The sequence below is a fragment of the Equus asinus genome, chromosome 8 (genome assembly GCF_041296235.1).
Source record: "Equus asinus isolate D_3611 breed Donkey chromosome 8, EquAss-T2T_v2, whole genome shotgun sequence".
NCBI classification, from domain to species: Eukaryota; Metazoa; Chordata; class Mammalia; order Perissodactyla; family Equidae; genus Equus; species Equus asinus.
The window spans coordinates 57,701,747-57,726,361 of NC_091797.1; the positions used below are offsets into that span (position 1 = coordinate 57,701,747).

Genomic DNA, 24,615 nt, shown 5'->3' on the forward strand with positions numbered 1-24,615 from the left:
TCACATTAACATAAACCTTCGCAAAGTTTCTTCACAGAGCAAACCTACAAACTCGCTAAAAATATGTGAATATTACTGCTCACTTTTACCACTAGAAGTTGACGTTATTATGATATAGTTAACTCCAATTCTCTCCTGATAGCCTTGACGAATGAAGGGGAACACACAAAATTATCAAATGTCACAGAAGAGGCGAGAGGGGGAGAGACAGACAAAAGGAAAGAAGAGAGGGAGGAGATAGACGGTTAAAGCTAAAAAGCCTAGAACGCTAGACCTTGGCCCAGCCCCTGGCCCACTATAATCTACTTAAATCAGTCATCTATATCACCAGAAAAACTAACAGTTGGAGCAAACTGATCATTGTGAGTAGGGGATTTAGTCCTACATCCGGTTTGAGATTTGCCAGAAAGAAAAAGAGTTAAACAGAAAAAGATCTAAACAGCAAGACGCGGACTGTGTGTGTGTGTGTGTGTGTGTGTGTGCGTGCGTGCAAGGGGGGGGGGGATGAAGAAAAGCTAACAGGGCTCAAGTCTGCTCACTAACGCTATTCCGCGCACCCTACACAGCCAGGGCCGTGGGGAGCCCTCCCCGTGCGGGGCAGGAGGCGGGGGTCGGGGATTCTCCCCCAGCGATTCGGGAGCCTCAGAGGGCCGGGTCGGCGCCCCCGGAACAGGCGCGGAGTGGAACCAATTAACACCTTCCTCGCCAGGACCTGGGACCTCGAGCTCCCAAGCGGGGCGCGCACAGGGGTGGGGCGGCGAGGAGCGCTTCCTCTCCTCGGAAGGGAGAAAGGAGGCGAGGGGCGGCACCGCATCCCGGTCCCCACCCCGGGCGCATCAATTACCCGTGAGGTTCCTCAGCACCGTCCCGTGGGCCCAGAGGCTCAGGACCTGCTGCACCGACAGGTTGATCATGGAGTGGTCGCCCCCCTCCGCCTTCATCTTCCCCGGGGGGCGCCCGCCGCCCTCTCCTCGGGCGCCGGGCGGCGGCTGCGAGGCTCCGGGGGCGGCGGCGGGTGCGCGGCTTCTCCAGGCCCCCGCCGCCGCCGGGGAAGGCTGCGGGGCGCTGGGCTGGGCGCTGCTGCTGCCGCCGATGGGCCTCCGGGGGGGGCCGCTCAGCGCGTCTCCCAGGCAGCCCCCTCCCCGCCGGGGAGACATTGAGGACGGCGGACGGGGGAGGGGAGGGGGCCAGGCGCTCTGTCCGCGCGGCCCCCGAGCGAGGACTCGGGGCGGAGGAGGCCGCTGCCGCTCCCTCTCAGGGGCAGCACGGCGCCGCGGGGGCCGGGCACGCGAGGAGGCCGAGGTCACGCCAGGAGGCCCCGGGTGATGGGCAGCCGGCAGGTGCAGCCCCCGACGGGGCCCAGCGCATCACCGCGAGAGGACGAGTAGACCCGGGACCCGGAGGAGACTGCGGCGGCGGCTGCGGCGGCACCTGCCGCCAGCCTGCCCACCCTCCGGCCGCCGACACTCGAGGAACCGCCCCCTCCACCCGCGGCCGCCGGCGGGCCGCTCGTGCGCGCGCGCGCGGGTCCCCACCTCCCCCGCCCTCCCCGGAGCCGCTGCGCATGCTCACTCTCTCCCTTCCCGCGACCCGCCGCCCTCCGACAGCCGGCCGGCCCCAAAGCCCTCCTCCTCCCCCTCCCCGCGCGCGAGCTCGCGGGGCTGACAGCGCCGAGCGTCGGCCCGCAGTGGGGCGGAGGGAAGCGCGGCCTGCGTCACTAGCGCCACCGCCGGCCTCGCCGCTGATTGGATGCTCCAAGGGAACCACCTCCACGCCCTCTCCGCCCCCAGACCCCGGGCGCGCGCCCCGAGAGGGCTGGAGCCTTAGGCCAGGGACAGAGCTGCAACGGGAGCTGAGGTCCCTGAAGGGAGCAACGCGGGTGTTAAACCCCAAGACATGGATTCTGTGACAGTTCAGATCTTTGGCTTGGAATGAAATACTTTTGATTTTGTTTGCAGGTACACCCTTTTTTAAAGGCGTGAATATCTCAAAATTTTAGATTAATTTGCGGGTTTTTTTTTTTTTTCTGTGTGAGTCAGATGACCTGAATAGGTCACTACTTGCAGAATATATTTGAAAGCCACTAAAACAGAAATAGGCCCGCTTTATCATCCAACGGTCCTTCTTCCCACCGCGAGAGCCTGGGCCTGCGGTGTTTCCATCTTCTGAAGTCCCTCATAGACATAGGGCTGGGCAAGTTCCTACTCCTCAAAGCATCCCCGGGGCTAGCTCATTTTCTTTGCAGTGTTCTTTTTCCCTAAGTTGTAAAAGTCTGCCTTATTTTTCCCCCTAGGACTTAAACTAGTTCTCTCTTCCCATGGTTTGCTGCCTTTCTTCATGTCCAGCGTTAGCCGGAGGAGCTGTCTAAAATCCAACTGCAACAAACTAAACTCCTCCTTGAAGTTGGAAAGCTTTTAACTTGAAAAATAAAAATTGTTTTGGCCATAATAAAATATGCAATAGCCAGCACCGCTCAACACACTCCATCCTTTTTCAGCATCACCCTGCCATCTGAAAAGAAAATCTACAAAGGAAAGTGAAGAAGTTCATGCTGTAGCTAAATCATCAAGTATATTTGGCAAAGCGTAGAAGGATTGAAGCAGCTGTGAAACGGTGCTCTTGGTGACTACTTTAAAGATAATTATATATGTACGTATATATGTATATGGATGTAGTCTCTGTGTTGTTCGTTTGATGTCCCAACACAGAAAAGGGAAATTTTTGCATCATTAATAGGAATTGAGCCAAAACTCATAGAGTTTACGTTCCTCCTAGAATTTAGAATTAATTAATCTTAATTAAGATTATAGAATATCGGAGTTAAAAGAAGCTTTAACATTTTAAAAATTCATTTAATTTTACAAATTCGTTCTCAATGCCGTTGAATTGATTCTGACTCCTGGTGACTCTGTACAGCAGAGCCCAGTCTTTTTGCACCATCCTCTCACTTTCTGGCATTATATCACACAATGCTCCACTGCTATTCATAGGGTTTTCAAGGCCAATTTTTTCAGAAGTGGGTGGCTAGGTCCTCCGTCCTAGTCTGTGCTAGTCTGGAATCTCCACTGAAACCTGTCCACCATTGGTGACCCTGCTGGTGTTTGAAAAACCGGTGACATAGCTCTCAGCATCACAGCAACAGCAGCTGCCACAGTATGACAGCTGACAGGTAATGTGGTTCCCTGACTGGAAAAGAAAACCTGGGCTGCACCAGTAAGAATGCTGAATCCTAACCACTAGACCACCAGGGCTGGCTATATGCAGATAGGGAAACTGATTCTGCAGAATTAAGTAACTTAACAGAGGTGACACCACTTCAGTGCCCAGTTTCTGAATTTCTAGTCTTATTAATTCTTTCTAGCAACTACACTATCTTTCTTAACTGGCGATTAACTCCATAACTTTAAGCTTCTGGATGGGAGGTGCAGGTTACCTAATGAAGGCATTAAGAGATTTGATATTATATGATTAGTGGTATTAGAGAATGTGACTACATTCAATGAAGGATTCATAGCAAACTCTCTGAGCAGCAGCTCATTAAACACTCACATGTGGAACTTTTGGTTAGTTTACATGGAAGCAATTGAGGTTCTTACTATTGCACACTATTATTTAAAACATAGTAGCATACATTTAAAATATTCAGAACCTGGGACAGTGCCTAGCACATGGTGTTCAATAAATATCTGTTGAATAAATAATTGAATGAACTTCTTAGAAAAGTCAGCATTTTTCTTGTTTCACATAAAGTTTTTTAAACAGAACCTAAGTGTTGATTTCAGGAAATGAGAAAGTAAGACACAGCAATAAAGCCCCAATTCAATAATGCACTTTGATAACTTGACAATTTTTCCCCTGCTTTGTAGTTCAATTCAATTTAATAAGCATTTATTTGCCATCTATTATCTGTAATGTTCTATGCTAGGCATTCTTTATAGGATTTAAAGATTAGCATGGTCTGTACTCTCTAGGCTAATTCATTGCATTTAACTTGTTTTTGGCTTGATAAAGCTAATGATACCCACTGTGTTGGAAGCCTATATCCTTAAGGAAATTGAACATTTTCCCAATAGCCAGGGTTATGAAACCCAAAACTGAGTTAATGCAAATGGAAGCTGTGTAATTTCTTTCCTTGCAGATCTGATATTGAGTTAACACACCAAGCAAGGAATGGTTTAGTCACATTCCTACCAGAAATCAGGGTACGCTCCCAAATGAATACTCGAGGTCTCTTTCAACCCTGTACCCTTCAATGTGAAATAAACAACAATTTGCAAACAGCTCCTGGTATTTCTTACACACAAGTGAGGGAACACCCATAAGTCTTAGGCATCCTATTAATTGTCCAGAGAGGGCTCAGAAGAAAGCTTTTAAAATCAACTAGAATGTAAAATGATGTTGATCCTTTGAGAAAAACATCAACTATCCAGGACATCTTTTTTCTCCACTTTATCTCCCTTCCTTGCTATACAGTACTATTTCATAGAGTCACATTATGTATGCAACCTAATTTCATCTTGTTACACATTTCAGCAGTTCCAAACCCTGAGTAGTGTGGTGTTAAATAGATTTGTTATCTGAAAAATGTGGTTTGAATACGGGCTCCAACACTTACTAGCCTTCAAATGGGAATAATAATGGTACCTCTCTCTTCAGATTTTTGATGTTCTTTAAGTAATAGCAATAATAAACACGGAGCTCCTTCCTCATGCCAGGCCTTGTGCCAAGTACTACATACTAGCTCATTTAATTTTCACAAGGGTGGGTTGAAATTTCACATCACTGTTAGAGTAATTTTTTTCAAAATCCATACACAAAACCACACTTCTCTCCGAATCTTGTCTGTACACAGAGAGAGAGAGAGAGAGAGAGAGAGAGAAATGGGAGCACTGTGGTTTTTTGAAGAAGAAAATAAAATTCAGTTGGAAGAAATGACAGAAATAAGAGGAAGAAAAAGCCATGTATATTATTCTAAAATAGCGGCTGTACTGAAATTTACATGGTGAAATGTTTCTCAGAACTCCTATTAGAGTCAAGAGATAGGCCCATCACAGTAAATCAGAGAAACAAGGTAGAGTATTTTCCTTCTCTGAAAGCTATAGTTCTCAAAAACGATGTTGCAAATGACATTGTGGAAATTCACATTCTAAATGTATTTACTCTACCTTCCCAAATTAAAATCATTCCAAATTGCTCACCCAGGGAATTTAAAAAGCTGAAATTTCTGGGACCAGGAAATACAGAGTTATGTCCTGTTTTGTCACTCCAGTAAGCTATGGCACAGCTAGGGTGCCAGGCTACCATTATGGGACTGCTGAGGGATCCAGCCCTGCCCAGAAAAGGGAGGAGAGCTGCTCCGTCTCAGCAGTGGGGTATGACCTTCACCCACAGTCACGGAGGATCAGGGGCATGTCTGAGATGGAAGGACGGACAGATAACTGCCAGTGCCTCCAGCTCCATCTTCCACTTTGTTTTTGCACCCCCTATCAAACCACCTCCCTTCCAGTTTCTGCCAGCTACCACCCCTGCAGCTAGCTCCTTGTTTATTATGCCAAGTCTTAGAAACAGAGATTACATAATGACATTTGAACTCTAAGAATTTATACTTTGAAGTCTGAATGTGAGTGTAAGAAGAAAAAGTTTCTGCTAAAATCACACACACAAAAAAAATCCTGCATTGGCAACGTATGAGACTCAGTTTTCCCCCTAAAAACTGGTATCTAAAAATTACCCTGCATCCAGCTTGCTCGTATTATGGATAGAAGGCCAAATATAAGACACTTAAGGGTAGTGTGTTGATTTAAATGTAGCCTGTAGATTCATGATACATAATCTGCACTAGATTCTGTTCTTAAATTATTTAACTCTTGAGCTAAACATAAGAAAACATTCTACGCCAAGAACAAAATGGTGAAAATGGTATTTCACTGTATTTTAATTAGCATTTTTCTGATTTCAAGTGAGGTTATGCATTTTTTGATGTGCGTAGAAACATTTAGATCACTTTTTCTAGGGACTGTTGCCCATTTTTCTTTTGGGTAACTTATCTTTTAAAAATTATAGGTAGGATCTTTTATATATTTAACAGATTAACCATTTGTGATATGTGCTGCATCTATCTTTTCCAATTTATCAATTGCCTTTTAATTTTAACAAAATTTTCTTGTCATGCAGAAATTTCTGATATTTACATTGTCAGTCTTTTCTGTTACAGTAGCTGTCTTTCACCATGCTTTAAAAGTCTTCCCCGCTCTCACACTTGATTTTCAAAGTCTCACATCTTTTCTAAACATTTTATGAGTGTTTTCGTTTACATCTTTCGTCTACTTGGAAGTTTTTTAGTTTGAGGAGTTTGGTAGAGATCTAGTTTTTCCCAGTTGTCCCCAAACATTTATTGAATAATCCATCATATTCCCACTGACCTAAAATACCATCTATATATATCGTGTACAAAATTCCTATGTATACTCGGTTTTATTTCTGGACTTCCGTTTCTGTTCCGTTTATCTGTCTATTCATGTGTCAGCACACTATTTTTACTTCCTTTAACTGTATAATGTGCTTCAGTATCTGCTAAGATAGTTCCTCTTTTTTATTTTTCACTTTCAAATTTTTTCCTGATTAATCTTGAATGTATATTATTCCAGAGAAACTTTAAAATCAGCTTCCTAACTCTGAAAATATCACTGGTTATATTTTCCTTGACACTATGTTAAATTTATAAATATATTTAAGGAAAATTGAGAGAATATAATCTCTTATTTTATTAAGAATTTTGGTGGCCGGCCCGGTGGCGCAGCGGTTAAGTTCACAGGTTCCGCTTCTCGGCAGCCTGGGGTTCGCCGGTTGGGATCCCAGCTGTGGACATGGCACCGCTTGGCACACCATGCTGTGGTAGGGGTCCTACATATAAAGTAGAGGAAGATGGGTATGATGTTAGCTCAGGGTCAGGCTTCCTCAGCAAAGAGAGGAGGACTGGCAGTAGTTAGCTCAGGGCTAATCTTCCTCGGAAAAAAAAAAAAAAGAAGAAGAATTTTGATGTTGAAAGTTTGTTGAATGTGTCTTTTTAGCATCTATGGATATGACCGTGTGATTCTTCCTTTGGTTCTATATACATGGTGAATTATATTAATTTACTTCCTAATATGTTTTCTTTACACTCCTGGAATTAATGCCACTAGGTCATGATCTCTCATTCTTTTAATTCGCTACTTAATTCTGCATCTTAATCTTTTGTTAGAATTGTGTCATCAATATTATAAGTGAGATTGAGCTGTAGTTTTCTCTTTAGAGTCATGTTTAATTTAGTTTTTTTCTAATTAATACTGTATTGGCTTTATACAAATAATTAGACTTTATTTGGATTTATCTTTTCCTTAAATGTTTGGAGGAATTCGACTGTGAACCTGCCGTCAATGCTTTGGGAAGCAGCTCTTTGTCAACTTTTTCTCTTTAGTATTTTTTTTTCCTGTAGCAATTGGTCCATTTATATTTTTTCTCTTCCTGGTTCCTTTTTATAATTTTTTCATTTTGAGTATTTTTATCTATCTGATACAATTTAAAAAAATAATTTGTAGTGTTAAACAATGCCTCATAATTCTTTTAACTTCACTAACACATTGCTTATCTTGTGAATGTATACTTCCTCTCATTTTATCTTACTTATTTTTGCTAATCATTTTGTATTTTTCTCAGTCAACTAGGTCTTAGATATATTTATCAGTTCTTCATGTTTCCGTATAGTAATTCACTTTTTTTTTTTTTGCTTTTATCATTATCGGTTTCTTCTGCTTTCCTTTGGATTGTTTTATTTTCTGTAGATATTACATTAGCTGCTTGATTCATTTATTTTTATTCTTTCTTATTTCTTAAAAATATAAGTATCCAAGTTTGCATTTGCACTGAGCACTGCTTTAGTTGTATCTTATAGCTTTTCATACATAGCGTTCTGTTAACGTTTTCTATTGTTATCTTCTAGAAATTCTGCCATTGTAGTTCTGATTTCTACTTTGAAGTTATCTAAAAGAGAAATTCTTTTTTAATTTTCAGCTTTTAAGGGGAGGAGGTTTTACATCTGCTAGCAGTTCATAGTGTATCACAGAACGTAAATTATGGAACGTTATCTATACTGTTTCTAGTTTGGGGGATTTATTAACGTTTTCTTTGTGGCCCAGCATAAGGATAATTTTGGTGAGTGAGTAAACGAAAAAGAATGTATGTTCTATGTTTTTAGGAAATAGTGTGGAATATAGGAATAAGATCTGCCATATTTATTATGTTACTAAAGGTCTTCTAAATCTTACTTATTTTTGTCCACTGAATCTGCCATAGACTGTCCCTTAGGTTTCACTAGCCCATTCTGTATGACAAAGAAACTCAAAATTTCATTGGCTTAAACAACAAATCTTATTTCTTGCTCGTGTTTCATGAGAACTGCAGATCGGTTGCTGTTCACCTGATATCTGCTTGGTTGGGTCCAGTCTGGCTCCGTAGGTCTTCTCATTTCAGAAGCATGGCTGAAGGAGTAGCCACTCTCTGGGTTCTTGCTGTGCTCTTGGGATAGGGCAGGAACCACGGCCACAGTGGGGTAGCTGCATGCAAAATTTAAGAGGACTCCAAAAAACTCATTGATCAAGATAAATAATATTCTCATGAAATATTTTTAAAAATCAAAAGCAGTACAAAAATCCATGATGAACAAAATATCAAAACATTTAGATAAAATTTTGGAATCTGACCCTACACTTTCATGACCCTGCCTCACCCAACTCATCCTGATCCCAGTCTTGGCAGGAACAAGAGAGGCAGAGCCAAACCATGCAGGTCCATTTAAAGTTTATGCTGAGATATGGTGCATGTCACATACACTCACATTCCTTTGGCCAAAACAGGTTGCATGATCAAGCCCGAAGGGAATAGGATAAAGAAGTATATTCTGCCTACTGGAAAGGATGGCAAAGGTGAGTGGATACAGGCAACAAATAATTTGAACAAATAATGCAGTCTAACACAGGGTGAGTGAGCTCAGATTCCTATAAATAATGTATTTCTGCCTATTGCTCCATTTTTTTAATATAGTTTGGGCTTTATAAATTTTGATTCTATATTTTTTGGTGAACAAATATTCAAATATGTTAGATTTTGATTATGATTTTACTTTTTTAATTAAAAAGTCTTAATTTGTATTAGCGAATGCTTTTAAATTTTAATTTAATCTTGTCCAATGCTAAGATCGTAACTTTAGAAGAAACGTTAACTTTCCTTTTGTTTGCATTTGCCAAGTATATCTTTGTCCATTCTTTTTCAACCTTTCTGAATCACTTTGTTTTAGGGGTTTGCTTGTTGAGTTTGACTTTGTGATAAAATGAGATTCCTATTTTAATAGAAGAATTTAAACCATTTGTATCGATATAATAGGTCTGTGGTATTAGTTGTATCATAGTTACATTATTCTTTTTCTATTTTCATTGCTTCTTTTAAAAAAGTATTTAATTGGTATGGTTTGTGTTCCTTTTGCTTAGCTTATGTGTTCCTTGTACCAAAGGGTTGGTTCTGTTTTGATTTTTTATGGTAATCTCTATCACCATATCTGATACACAGCTCATCGTCGATCTAGAGTGTATCTATTGACCCACTCTAAGCAATCCTAAAATTATACACCTCTACATCCCCACAGCTGTTCTTCCTCTTCTTCTGCATCAGATTATAGTAGATTGTATATTTTTTCTACCCTTTGTATCTACTGCTAAACTACCTGGTCTAATCTTAGTTGACTGCTTTACCATATGTGAATATTTAACATTGGGCAATTTGTTTAGCCTCTCTAATCTTCAGTTTCCTCATCTTTAAAACACGAAATATATATATATATTTCATATATATTATTCATTTATATATTATATATTTCATTATAATGTTTTCTTGAGCTAATGTGAAGATCAGATAAGTACTTAGAATGGAGTCTGGAGATATAAATACTCCATAAATGCTAGCTTTTATTATTATTTCATTTAAATATTTAATAGATTTCTTTAAACTATATGGGAATGTCAGCCTTCTAGAGAATATTTCCCCTAAAGAAAAAGCAAAATGGACTTGTGGGGGATTCTCTTGATAGACAAGCATCTATCTCTATTTTACCACTATTTTTTTAATGTAATATATTCATGTAGCTGAGATCTCTCATTCTGAGAAGTGTGTTCAGTAAAAAGTTCCCCTCCACCCGGTTCCTCAGCCACTTAGTGTCCTCAGGCAACCCTCCTTGTTAGCTTTTCTGTGCGTTCTTCCTGAATTTTAGCCACTTTAAGTAGCTTTTTAACCCCAGCTGTGAAAGATGAGGAGATCAGCATTAAACTTCTTCCCCTTCCCCCTTTCCCTCCCAACTGCTGTTAGTTACACAATATTATTTCATCATTGACATTAAGAACACATACAGAAACCACAGTGTGTTCCGTGATGTCTTTTGTTGTTGTCTTTGCTTTACACTTGAATGAAAGTTTGAGCAAGTATGAAATTGATAAGTGAGGATCCAGTTCAGGGTAAGATGGACTAAACATCCTTCACTTGGTCTCCTACAGAGCGTAGAGGCTAAACTTAGACAGAAGGCAGGAAGGACTTTGAAAAGTAAAGAGTAGCAGGTGGATGGAGAAGATGACGAGAGTTTGCAATGTCACAAAACAGATCATGAGTTCCCCACGTTTTTTTCTGTGGTGTCCCCTGGCGTAGATTTGGGACAGCACAGAACCTGGACATGGCCATAGGTGCCAACAGGGATTACTCCAAAAGAAGTCTTCTTGTTTTGGCTTGAAGAGCAGGAAAAGGGTTCCCAACCCAAAAAGAGTGGTGAAAATCCCTCGCTTTTTTTTTCTTTTCTTTATGCTCTCGGTCCCAGCCCCTAAGGAATCCTGTAACTATGGCAGAAGCAACAGCAGTCCATAGAGGACTGCAGGAGGCTAAAACTCTGAGGGAGAGTCTTCTCTGGTTGACAGAGTTGTGGTCCCAAGAGGATGGGACAAATCTTGTTGCTTTTTTTCTTTCTCTTTGTCCGTCTGCCATGTGGCAGGTGCAGTCACAGGAAGTGTGATACAAAGCAGGATAAATATAGCTCCATGTGTTGGCCAAAGGTCTGGAAAAGGGAGATTGAGGGAATCAGAAATTATTGAGGAGATCATAAAGAAGGAGGAGCCCCTGAAAGCAATCCCATAAAGTTGTTATGGCCTATGTTTATGGTCTATATTTCTGTTCCCCCCAAAATTCATATGTTGAAATCCTAATGCCCAATGTGATGGTATTTGGAGATGGGGAATTTGGGAAGTAATTAGGTCATTAAGGTGGAGTCCTCATGAATTGGGTTAGTGCCCTTATAAGATGAGACAAGAGAGATGCTCTCTCCCTCTTGGCCATGAGAGGATACAGAAAGAAGGTGGTCATCTGCAAACCAGGAAGAGGCCCCCTCACCAGACAGTGAATCTGCTGGCACCTTGACTTCCCAGCCTCCAGAACAGTGAGAAATAAATGTTTGTTTCTTATATCACCCAGTCTATGGTATTTGTAATAGCAGCTCAAGCTAAGATAGACCAACATCCAGGTACCAGAGTGGCTGCTGGGTGATGTCTACAAATGAAAGTTCCAAATGTCACTTCAAAGGCTTTGAAATCACAACCCACAGGAGGCTTGTCTGAACTTGTGACCTGAACTCAAGCATGTTCATTGCTTGCTTTAAAAAAAAGTTAATTTTCTCTATAAAATTTAAGTAAGATGTGGAGTCTTACAACATTCAAAATGGCCAGGAAACAATACAAAACTACCGGACATATGAAAAGCCATGAAAATGTCAGTTCTCATGGGAAAATATAATCAACAGGTGTCAACTCCAAGATGACACAGATGTTGGAATTATCTGACCAAGAATTTAAAGTAGCTCTTATGAAAATGCAGTAAACAATCTCAACAAAGAAATGGAAGGTCCAAAAAAGAGCTAAGTGAAAAAGTTAGAACTGGAAAGTATAATAACATTCATCTATTGTAACAAATGTACTACTTTTGTGTGTGATGTTGACAGCAGGGAAGGCTATGGTGTCTGAGGACAGGGAGTATATGGTAACTCTACATTTTCACTCAATTTTACCATGAACCTAAAACTGATCTAAACAAAAAAGCCTATTAAAAATACATATTAAAAAAATACAGCAACCAAATTAAAACCTCACTACTGAGTTCAATAGCAGAAAGTTATAGTAGATTTATTCATAAGCATCCAAAACTAGAAACAACACAAATGTCCTTCAGTGGGTGAGTGGATGAACAAATCATACCATACAATACATACAAACCATTACAGTCAATAATTAAAAGTAGTTAAAAACTGGAAGTGACGTCAGCATCGTGGTGGAGCTCTTCCCTTAGACTCTGCCTCCTAAGATCAAAGAGACTTGAAGGTAAGACCTGAAACTCCTAGAAGAAAATATAGGCAGTACGCTCTTTGACATAGGTCTTAGAAGGATCTTTTTGAATACCATGTCTACTTCGGCAAGGGAAACAAAAGAAAAAATTAACAAGTGAGGCTTTATCAGATTAAAGAGCTTCTGTAGGGCTAAGGAAACCAGGAGCAAAATGAAAAGACAGCCCATCAACTGGGAGAAAATATTTGCAATTCATATATCTGACAAAGAGTTAATCTCCAAAATATATAAAGAACTCACAGAACTCAACAACAAAAAAACAAACAGGGGCTGGCTCCGTGGCTGAGTGGTTAAGTTCACGTGCTCTGCTGCGGCGGCTCAGGGTTCGGTTCCTGGGCGTGGACCACGTTGAGGCGGTGTCCCACATCCCACAACTACAAGGACCTGCAACTAAGATATACAACTGTGTACGGGGGGGTTGGGGAGATAAAGCAGAAAAAAAAAATTGACAACAGTTGTTAGCCCTGGTGCCAATCTTTAAAAAAAAAAAACAAACAACCCGATCAAAAAATGGGCAGAGGAGGGGGCTGGCCCCGTGGCCGAGTGGTTAAGTCTGTGCGCTCCGCTGCAGGCGGCCCAGTGTTTCGTTGGTTCGAATCCTGGGCACGGACATGGCACTGCTCATCAAACCACGCTGAGGCAGCGTTCCACATGCTACAACTGGAAGGACCCACAACAAAGAATATAAAACTATGTACCGGGGGGCTTTGGGGAGAAAGAGGAAAAAATAAAGAAAATAAAAAAAAATCTTTAAAAAAAAAAAAATGGGCAGAGGATATGAACAGACATTTTTCCAAAGAAGATATACAGATGGCCAACAGGCACATGAAGAGAGATTCAACATCACTAATCATCAGAGAAATTCAAATCCAAACTTCACTAAGGGGCCGGCCTGGTGGCATAGTAGTTAAATTTGCACACTCTACTTCAGTGGCCTGGGCTTTGCCAGGTCAGATCCTGGATGTGGACCTACATCCCACTCATTAAGCCACGTTCTGGCGGCACCCCACATAGAAGAACTAGAAGGACTTACAACTAGGATGTACTACTATGTACAGGGACCTTGGGAAGGGAAAAAAAAAGATGAAGATTGGCAACAGATGTTAGCTCAAGGCCAAGCTTCCTCACAAAAAAGAAAAATTAAAGCATACCTTTAAAAAAATAAACTGCTAGGGGCTGGCCCCATGGCCGAGTGTTTAAGTTTAAGTCTCCTGCTTCAGTGGCCCAGGGTTTCACCAGTTCGGATCCTGGGCACTGATCTAGCACCACTCATCAAGCCATGCTGAGGTAGCATCCCACATGCCACAACTAGAAGGACCCATAACTAAAATATACAACTATGTACTGGAGGGCTTTGGGGAGAAGAAGGAAAAAAATTTTTTTAAATTTAAAAATAAATAAATAAACTACTCTAAGATTCACCTTACACCCATTAGAATAGCTATAAGCACCAAGACAAAAAGTAACAAATGTTGGAGGGGATGTGGAGAAAAGGGAACCCTCATACTCTGCTGGTGAGAATGCAAACTGGTGCAGCCACTATGGAAAACAGTATGCAGATTTCTCAAAAAATTTTAAAAAATACCATATGACCCAGCTATGCCACTACTGGGTATTTAGCCAAAGAACTTGAAATCAACAATACAAAGAGACTTACGCACCCCTATGTTCATTGCAGTGTTATTCACAATAGCCAAGACGTAGACGCAACTCAAGTGCCCATCAACTGATGATTGGATAAAGAAGGTGTGGTGTATATATATATACAATGGAATGCTACTCACCCGTAAAAAAAAAAAGACAAAATCGTCCCATTTGCAACAATGTGGGTGGACCTGGAGGATGTTATGTTAAGTGAAATAAGCCAGACAGAGAAAGACAAACACCATACGATTTCACTCGTATGTGGAAGATAAACTAACTCAGGGATAAAGACAACAGTTCAGTGGTTACCAGAGAGGAAGGAGGTTAGGAGGGTGGGCATAAACGGTGAAGGGGCACATTTATATGGTGGCTGACAAATAATAACATATAACTGAAATTTCACAACGTTATAATCTATTATGACCTCAATAAAATAAATAAATAAATAAATAGTAGTCAAAAACTATTGGTAACTCAACAACTTGGATGAAACTTAAAGGCATTATGCTGAGTGAACAAAGCTAGTCTCAAAAGGTTACATATTGTCTGGTTCCCCATTGCTATGACATTTTTCCAAAGACATAACTATAGTGACTGAAACTTGTCTGTTCTCAGGGGTTATGGTGAAGAGAGGGTGTGACTGGAATGAGAAAGCACAAGGGAGTTTTTGGGGGCAGAGAATTGTTCTGTATTTTCATTGTGGTGGTGCTCACGTGAATCTGTACATTAAGATCTATAAAACTGTGCATCAGAAGAGTTTCAAGTATTTCTCTATTGTTCTGGAATTGTGTGGCTAAGAGTGGCCTGTCCTTCTTGTCTTTACAGGTACTTGATATTTTGCTTGGGCACCCAAAGAACTATTTTCTTCCCTTGGAAATCCAGTCATTTTACCAAGGTGCATCTCAGAGTTGACCATTTTGAATCAGTATTTTCTGAAAACGTGTTATAGTTTTACGTCTTCTTTTATTCCTATGAAGTATGTTTTTCAAATTACCTTTTCGGAATTTTTTTCCCATTCCATGTGTTTTGACTCTTCTTCTGAAACACTCAGTAAGTACATACTGGATTTCATTTGTCTATCTTCCTTATCTGTCATTTCTTTTTGATCCTTTTAGACTGTTCATTTCAGCTTCAGTTTGCTCACTGATTATTTAACTAAAGGATATTAATCCTGTCCTTCGTGCTCTTCACTATGTTTGCAAAAGAGCCCATTGTCCTTTATGCCACCTCCACTGGACCTTTACTTTAGATTTCTCTTCTTCTGTTCCAAGTTCTGCCAGCTAATGTGTCCTCTTCTTCCATTGTCTTGACATATAGTCTCTAAGCTCTTGTATTTCGCTCTATGTTTCATCCATATTTTTTTAGAGTTCCGGTTGATATTACCATGGCCTGGAAGACCCTATATCATCGGGTCACCCTCTTGCTCTCGACCTCTTCACCTTCCTCTCTTAATCTACAGCATTCCAGCAATCCTGCCCTTCTTGCTCTTCCTTACACTCTCCAAACATGCTCCCTCTCAGCATCCATGCAGTCACTCACCTCTCTGCCTGGAACACCCCACCCCCATAGGTCCACATGGCTTGCCTCCTCACTTCACTCCCTTAAAGAAATCTACCTGATGCCAACCCAGAATATAAATCTTCCATTTATATCTTGTCAGTTAAAATGGTGTCACACAGTCACTCCTAGATGCAAACAGAACTGGGAAATGTAGTTTAAAAAAAACATAGGCATATTTGGGGATCCAAATAAAATAAGTGTTCTTTCAGTAAGGACGAAGGGTGAATCGTGATGGGATAGGCAGACAGCAGCATCTGCCACATTCCCCCACAGGAGCAGCCACTGTGCCTGATTTGTTCACTGCTTTATCCTCAGTACCTGTACTCAGGTCTGGCACATAGTATATTCTGATAAATATTTGTAGTATTAATTAATAACATCATCTCTCTAGTGGGAACAAAATTTCCAGCGTGGTTTTTTCATCAGCTTCTTGTATGTCTGCTCCTTTTCTTCTTTCTTCTTGTAGTGTCTTTGTGGATGTCCTGCGAAAGTTCTTCTTCCCAACATTTTACTATGAAAAACTTCAAACATAGAGAAAAATTGAAAGAATTGCACAGACCAGTTCTTTTATGAAAATTACTTATATTTGAATTAGGTGAGTTCTTTCCAGACCAGCCATGTACAAGAGATCTGTGGGGAAGGCAGAAGGGCCGTGTTTTGGGTCAGCAGGAAATCTTCCTGGTTTACAAGGAAGTGGCTCAGGTCACAGCCTTTTGTGTTTGAAAGCAGTTTTGATCGTTACTTCTCCCAGGCAAAAGCGAGCAGCAGTAGCGGATTCATATTCTCTTTCTTCTCCCCTGCCTCACCAGCACCCAGCTTCCTGAAAAGGAGGCCTGGCTCTGCTGTGTCTCCTTATTCCCTGGATCACCCCATTCACAATGTACCGGTCAACTTTAAAATAAAATAGCCAGGTATTTTACCAGCAAAATGAGTTGATTTGGGAATAGCAAAGGTTTTGCAGTTTGGGACATGCAAACTATGGTGAACCACAGGCAAGTCCAGAGAACAAAGGAAGGAACCTTGCTTTGTTATTATTTTATTTATTTATTTTTTGAGGAAGATTAGCCCTAACCTAACATCTGCCACCAATCTTCCTCTTTTCTTTTTGCTGAGGAAGACTGGCCCTGAGCTAACATCCATGCCCATCTTCCTCTACTTAATATGTGGGACACCTGCCACAGCATGGCTTGGCAAGTGGTGTGCAAGTCCGCACCCGAGATCCCAACTGGAGAACCCCTGGCCACCGAAGCAGAACATGCAAACTTAACCACTGTGCCACCAGGCTGGCCCCAGAAGCTTGCTTTCACAGGGGAAAAGGGGGAGTTGGAAGGGGTTGTTCTAAATGAAAGTTCATTGGAGGAGAGTAAGAGCTCAAGGTAGCAACGGCTCCTCATTGGCTGAACTGCGACATTTTCCACTGGCTGGGATTGTTGCTGGGTGAGAAGAAAATCTTCCTTCCTCCCTCCTACTGGGGTAGTAAAGAAGTAGGCAACTTCCTGTAGGAAATGCAAGGTATGTCTCTTCCTGTTTAGGGTAATTGACAATGAGTGGTAGGGTATGAGAGCTACCTTTACAGGCCTTCCTAACTGCAATTTTAGTTGAAATTTCCTTTATGAATTTTCACATTCCAAGCAAGAGATGGTTGGACTTGCCCTTCAATGTGCCACAATTTTGCAGAACTGAGCCCTGCTGCTGCATCTGAGATCTGCATCCTCAGACATCCTTTGCTAGAGTCTTCCTGTGACCCTGCTGGAAAGCGGTTTGGCTGCTGTGACTCATATTATGGTGCAAAGCTATAGGGGTCTCATTTCATCAAAGATGAAGTTTGCATTTCTATTTATCATCCTCCTTGCTTTGGGGTAAATTTTAATAATGGAGGACGGAGTCATTGTTACTTGACCATCTTAAAATAGAAGTAACCCGCAAGTTAATTTTTAAATCAAGCACGACTACCCTCTCCCTAGTCCCACACATTGAAAAACTGCATTTTGAAAAACGTTTGCTGGTTCTTTTTGTTGATAAGCATGTGAGCCTGCGTTTGGTTTTTTTGCCTAACTCTTTACTGTCCATCTCTTTATTATTAATTAAGCTGATACCTTCAGACAATATGGCAGAGGTTTGGTCAAAAAAGCTAAATTTTTTGCACACTAAAGTAACAGAAATGGGGATTTTTCAGATGGTGGTCAGTAAAGTGGAGCTGGGACTGTGGGGCTTGTGTAAGAGTAAAGAAAACAGGAGCAAGGTTTGAAAATAGAGGGACATCTAGCAAGATGGTCACACTCAGGGCCCAAGGAGAGACATGGCCAGTGAGAAAGTCCCTGTGATGGGAAAGCTGATGATTTCCTAAAATCCTTGCTGGGAGTTACCTGCTCTTCCTGTGCCATATGCCCCTTCTGTTTACTTTGGGAAAAGTGTGAAAAGGAAGTTTGGGCATGAAGGAAGAGACTAATGTACAGCAGAAGCAACGTAGTTTCAGGAAGGAACTTTGAGAGGAAACTGAGAATTCAGGAGAAACATGAGTTTAGTGAGAAATGACTGTTAACATAGTCCCAGTCTACTCCCCAACCTGGAACATTTACAGAAATGTTGGTGAAAAAAGGGGCTTCATGGGTTCCCAGTTGTACGTAGCATTTTAGTTAAAAATGAAAGAGAAGATATATTAGTCACGGTGTGCAGAGAAACAAAACCAATAGGTTGTTGTATATATATATGTATATATATACATATATATATACACACATATATATTTAAAGAAATTTATTGTAAGGAATTGGCTTACATAATTATGGAGGCTGACAAATCTCAAGGTCTGTAGGGTGAGTCAGCAAGCTGGAATCCAGGAGAGCTGATGGTGTGGTTCCAGTCATAGTTTGAAAACCTGAGAATCAAGAAAGCTAATGGTGTAGTTCTAGTCTGAAGGCCGACAGGCTTGAGACACAAGAAGAACTGGTGTTTTAGTTCAAAGGCAGTCAGCCAGGAAGAATTCTCCCTGACTCGGGGGAGCTTTTGTGTTCTATTCAGGCCTTCAACTGATTGGATGAGGCCCACTCACATTAGGGAAGGCAAACTGCTTTACTCAGTCTACTCATCAAATATTAATCTCATCCAGAAACATCCTGAACAATGTTTAACCACGTAGCTAGGCACCTTATGGCTTAGTCAAGTTGACACATAAAGTTAGCCATCAAAGAAGGGTAACCCAAGAAATTCAGGAGACTTGACGACATCTGGGTTTTACAATATATTCAACAGAAGGCACATCCCTCATATTATTGAAAGAAGCTATGAGATGAAACGTGGGGTTGTTATGAACAGCTTAAAAGCTACCATTTATTTAACACTTTCTATCTTCATCTACTGGACTATCACCCTCCCAAAATTCTCTTAAGGTTCTGCTGTTATTATACTTTTCAAATGAGGAAAACATGGCTGTAAGCAACCTCTAACCTACCAAGCTCACCTAGCCTAATGCCATCTGACTCCAGATCCCCAAAACCTAACTGCTGTTCCCCCAAACTGCCCTCTTGTTTTAGTAAGACCTCTGAGGCTTGACATTTACAAAGCCTGTACAAGAAGACCTGTCATTGAATGACGTTTAGGGCAGAGCATTAGCTGTTCACTAAAATCTCTTCTTCCCTTCCTCCTGAGCACAAAGCCAGACACATTTCCAAGCCTCCCTTGTAGGGAGGTGGCAGGGGAATGTGCTCAGATGTGATGTGGGCCACTTCCGGGCCTGATCATAACAACCTCCCATGACAGTTCCTTCATTCTCTTTTACTTTTGTGACTCTTTGGGATGGTGATACCCAAGTATCCTTGAAACCCACATGTTGAAGATGTCAAAGCTGCCATCAGCCCAGGTTCTTGAAAGGGTGCATGGAACCAAGTGCCCAGCAACCTTGCTCATCTGGAAGCCACTTTGAACTTTCTCCATATTGAGCTTTTGTGTCTTGGGACTTTTGTTTCAGCAGCTTAGCTTACCTAATTAATGTTCCCACACTGCTCTGATAGGAGTGCACTCTTTTGTATTTGATGTTTCCAGTGATTCTAGTTCCTGGGAGTCTACTCATGAATTCAGCTTAATAATCAAATCTAGGTGATCCAAATTTTCTATCAGACCCAAACAATTTGAGTGGATCTTTTTTACCCAAAAAATCCTGCTACCCAAGTAAAAATCTTGCAGCTAGTGAAGCCCATTTCCTGGAGAATCCATCCAGATCACCTTCCTTCACCCATTCTGATTGTCTAAGTTTTTATGTCACATATGGAGTGAATTTTACTTACCACTCCACTCCATCCTAAAGTTCTGTCCAATTAAGTCACATAACCTAAGCTATCATAGATTGAATTCAACTGGAATTTTTTTGTTGTTGTTTTTGATGAGGAAGATTGGCCCTGAGCTAACATCTGTTCCAGTCTTCCTCTGCTTGGTATGTGGGATGCTACCACAGCATGGCTTGATGAGCAGTCTGTAGGTCTGTGCCTGGGATCCAAGCCCATGAACTTTGGGCTGCCAAAGCAGAGCATACAAACTTAACCACTACGCCACCGGGCCGGCCCTCAACTGGAAATATTTTGTTGCATTAAACAATAAAACTCTGAAAACAAATTTTCCCATTAGTCGTTTTTATGCCATCTTAGATAATATAACTTTTTCAAGCTCATACAGTAAATATCTATGGTGACTAGGAATATAACAAGAACATCTGGTCCATTGTAAAAGTACAAGATTAAATCCAAGTTTATAATTTTCATCATTTTTCTTTCATTATACTAATCATATGTGTCAAACAATTGAAGACACTGTTCCTACCCTTGAAGACCTCAGCATTGGTTTAAAAGAGAATAAAACACAAATTATAAACAATAAGAAAACAGGTAACGACATGTGACTGAGTATACACTAATGTTATATATTATATATCATATGTAATATATGTATATTATGTATTATTATACATCAATATATAATAATAGTATACATTATAATGTGTAGTCTATGTAATATGTATGGTAATATGAATAATAATATACATATATGTAGTATACATTATATATTTTATATACATTACATAATATATGCATGTACTCAGTCAATATATTACATATATATATATACAATGTAAGTGTGTACTCAGTTACATATGTGTGTATATATATATTCCATAAATGTGAGGGAATTATAAGAATAGGATAGGATGAGTCAGAGTCCTCCTCATAGCTAGGGCCACATGATCCAGTTCCAAGTTTGAGAAAAGGTTACATCAACTAGGACACTCAGCTCCCTCTCTTAGTTTCTCCATCTTTCCTGTTGACCAAAAGAATGGAAGAGTCTCGTAAAATCAAATCAAAGATATTGGTTGAGCAAGGCACCGAGTTGGGCAATGGTTGAATAGGTGTCGTCTCTCAAAATTAGGCCAAGGGTTCTGTGTAACCAACAAGTTGTACAACAAAATGCTTCTTCCTCTCTGCTGCCGGGGAGCGTTTCTTGCTCCTCAGAGTCTGGCATCCGAGGGAGCCTCCTCTTTTATTTATTTGTCCTAGATTTCCAAGCACAAATAAAGTACAGTTTAGTATTTTACTGTGAAATATGATGTGCAAAGTTCAGTACAAGAATGAATGCAGAATTTAATTTACTCCAGGGTGGAGATTAGGCAGTGAAAAATTCGTACTCCATGGGTACTAAGATCTCATTTAAAAAGATCTCGTTTTAAACAAAGTGACTTTTTGTTAATGATCCTCTTTTTTCTGTCTGGAAACTCTGGGAAAGTTACTTAAAGTGAGGACAAATTAAATAAGACCCTTTTGGCCTTTGCTTGTCTTTCTTCTTCCTTTCTGAAAGTCTGAACATGATGTGAATAGATTATTTAGCAATTTTAAATCATTGTTTATTCTTTTCTATTCTTTGTAAGACTTTGAAAAACAAAGTCATTTTTTTTCTCTTGCATTCTGTGGTCTAAGATATGAAGGGGAAAAAATAAATCCATGTAGTTAAATTGGTCACTTACTTTGAAATTACTGAGTGGACTTCAACTGGAAATATATTCTAAAATTCATCATCACTTCAGTAAGAGTAGCCAGTTAGGGCTAACTGTTTAAGTATCTGGGAAAAGATTGATATATAATATATACTTTTAAAAAGTTACGTTAAAAAGTTTGCCTGGTTTGAAGTTATTAAGCATTTAGGCCAACAAGGTTGATTTTCTACTTGGAATCAGAAAGTTTTCTTCCACATTTGGGTATTTAAGACTAACTTTTATAAATATTTGGCACAGTTTTTAAAAATGCCCACAGTGGTGTTATTGTTTATAATTTGAGTGTGGATTTAGTGTTTGGAAATAGTCATAAGTTGTTTGGTGCTAAGTCAGCTTAGTGACCAGCCTGGGCAAATATTTCTTTAGATCAAAAATGAGGTGTATCATAAGTGGTGAAACCCGTGTCTGGATAGTTCATAACCTGGCTTGGAAGAAAATTAAAAAATATTTGAAGTGATATCAATGCCATTAGAAAAAGAATCTAACCTTCCAGGGTGTCTTCTCTGAAGGATAATATCAATTTGGGATTGTAAGTGATAGTAAATCATTAAAGTGTGTACTCTGTAAGACATTAATGAAAGAAATTAGAGAAAACACAAACATGCTCCAAGCTTATGGATTAGAAGAATTAATATTGTTAAAGTATCCATACTAACTGAAGCAATCTACAGAGTCAATGTAATCCCTATCAAAATTCTCATAGCGTTTTTCACAGAAATAAAAAATCCTAAAATTTGTGTGGAACCACAAAAGACCCTGAATAGTCAAAGCAATTTAGAAAAAGAAGAATAAAGCTGAAGGCATCATACTCCATGATTTCAAACTATACTACAAAGCTATGGTAATCAAAACAATATTGCATTGGCATAAAAACAGACACATAGATCAATGGAACAGAATAGAGAAACCAGAAATAAACTCACGCATATATGGTCAATTAATTTATGACAAAGGAGCCAAGAGCATACAATGGAGAAAGGGCAGTCTCTTCAATAATTGTGTTGGGAAAACTGACAGCCACATGCAAAAGAGTAAAACTGGACCACTGTCTCACACCACACATAAAAATCAACTCAAAATGGGTTAAGGACTTAAACGTAAGACCTGAAACCATAAAATTCCTAGAAGAAAACATAGGCAGTAATCTCCTTGAGATCAGTCTTGGGGATGATTTTTTGGATTTGACACCAAAAGCAAAGGCAACAAAAGCAAAAATAAGCAAGTGGGGCTACATCAAACTAAAAAGCTTCTGCACAGCAAAGGAAACCATCAACAGAATGAAAAGGCAACCCCGCATATGGGAGAAAATACTTGCAAATCATATATCTGATAAGGGTTTAATATCCAAAATACAGATAAACAACTCATACAACTCAATGGCAAAAAACAAACAATTTGGTTAAAAAATTGGCACAGCATCTGAATAGACAATTTTCCCAAAAAGATATACAGACAGCCAACAGGTACATGAAAAGTTGCTCAACATCACTAATCATCAGGGAAATGCAAACCAAAAACCACAATGAGATATCACCTCACACCTGTTAGAATGGCTATTATCAAAAAGACAAGAAATAACAAGTGTTGGCTAAGATGTGGAGAAAAGGGAAGCCTTGTGCACTGTTGGTGGAAATGTAAGTTGGTGCAGCTACTATGGGAAAGAGTACGAAGGTTCCTCAAAAAATTTAAAATAGAGCTATCATATGATCCAGCAATTTCACTTCTGGCTATTTATCCAAAGAAAACAAAAACACTAACTTGAAAAGATATGTGCAACCCCATATTTGCAGCATTATTTACAATAGCCAAGACGTGGAAATAACCTAAGTGTTCATCAATGGATGAATGGATAAAGAAAATGTGATCTATATACATGTATAGGAATATTATTCAGCCATGAAAAGAGGAGATCCTGACATTTGCAACAACATGTATGGACCTTGAGGGGATTATGCTAAGTAAAATAAGTCAGACAGAGAAAGAAACATACCATATGATCTCACTTATATGTGGAATTTAAAAAACAAACAAACTCAGACACAGAGAACAGATTGGTTGTTCCCAGAGATGGGGCATGGGGAGTGAGTGAAACAGATGAAGGGGGTCAAAAGGTACAAACTTCCAATAGTAAAATAAATAAGTCATTGGGATCTAATGTACAGAATGGTGATAATAGTTAAAAATACTGTATTGCATATTTGAAGGTTGCTAAGAGAGTAAATCTTAAAAGTTCTCATCACAAGAAAAAATAATTTTGTAACTATATATATTGACAGATGTTAACTATACTTATTGTGGTGATCATTTTGCAATATATACAAATATAAAATCACTACATTGTATGCCTGAAGCTAATATACTAATGTTATATGTGATTTATACCTCAATAAAAAGAAAGTATGTAGTCTATTACTTTATAGTCATATCTCTTAAAATCTTTCATTTGCACTGGGTTTTGCCTTTGATGAAGATGTATATTATCGCCAAATTCTTCAGTCTACCCCTCTTACTATAGATCTTATTTTCTGTGTTTAAATATGCACAAATAACTCCTATTTAGAAAGAAACAATAACAACATTTACTTCATTATCTCCATGGTTTATCCAAGATGACTTTTTCTTTCTTCCACACCAAATTGCTAAAATAATAACATAATATATGGCAACACGTTAACTGAGCTCTTCCTATGGGGCAGACACCATGCTAAGTAATTTTCATGTCTTATTGCTAACTCTCCCTATTAGGAAAGTGTTAGTATCCTCACCTTAAGGATGAGGTAACCAAGTATATTAGATTGCTAGGGCTGCCATAACAAAGTACCACAATCTGGGTGGCTTAAAACAACCAAGATGTATTTTCTCACAATCATGGAGGCTAGAAGTCCAAAATCAAGATGTCAGCAGGGCCATATTCTC

At 40.0% G+C, this 24,615-nt stretch overlaps 1 protein-coding gene and 1 long non-coding RNA gene across 3 annotated transcripts in view; one reads left to right on the forward strand and one right to left on the reverse strand.

The window, feature by feature from the left end:
* Positions 1–1,538, reverse strand: part of TMEM170B (transmembrane protein 170B) — a 48,677-nt gene extending 47,139 nt beyond the window's left edge. The window contains exon 1 of one of the 2 annotated variants that reach the window (XM_014844496.3): positions 845–1,519. In XM_014844496.3, coding sequence (XP_014699982.2) covers positions 845–1,157 — 313 coding nt within the window. In that variant the 5' untranslated portion in view covers positions 1,158–1,519. Of the gene's footprint in view, positions 1–844 lie in introns of both variants that reach the window. The other variant, XM_070515628.1, reaches the window with a different exon arrangement.
* A 5,293-nt stretch (positions 1,539–6,831) lies between these two features.
* LOC139045889 (uncharacterized) lies at positions 6,832–20,551 on the forward strand. Its single transcript, XR_011505210.1, has 4 exons — positions 6,832–6,894; positions 8,892–8,960; positions 14,931–15,155; positions 16,132–20,551. It is a non-coding gene; the product is annotated as an uncharacterized lncRNA (long non-coding RNA).
* The last annotated feature ends 4,064 nt before the right edge of the window (positions 20,552–24,615 follow it).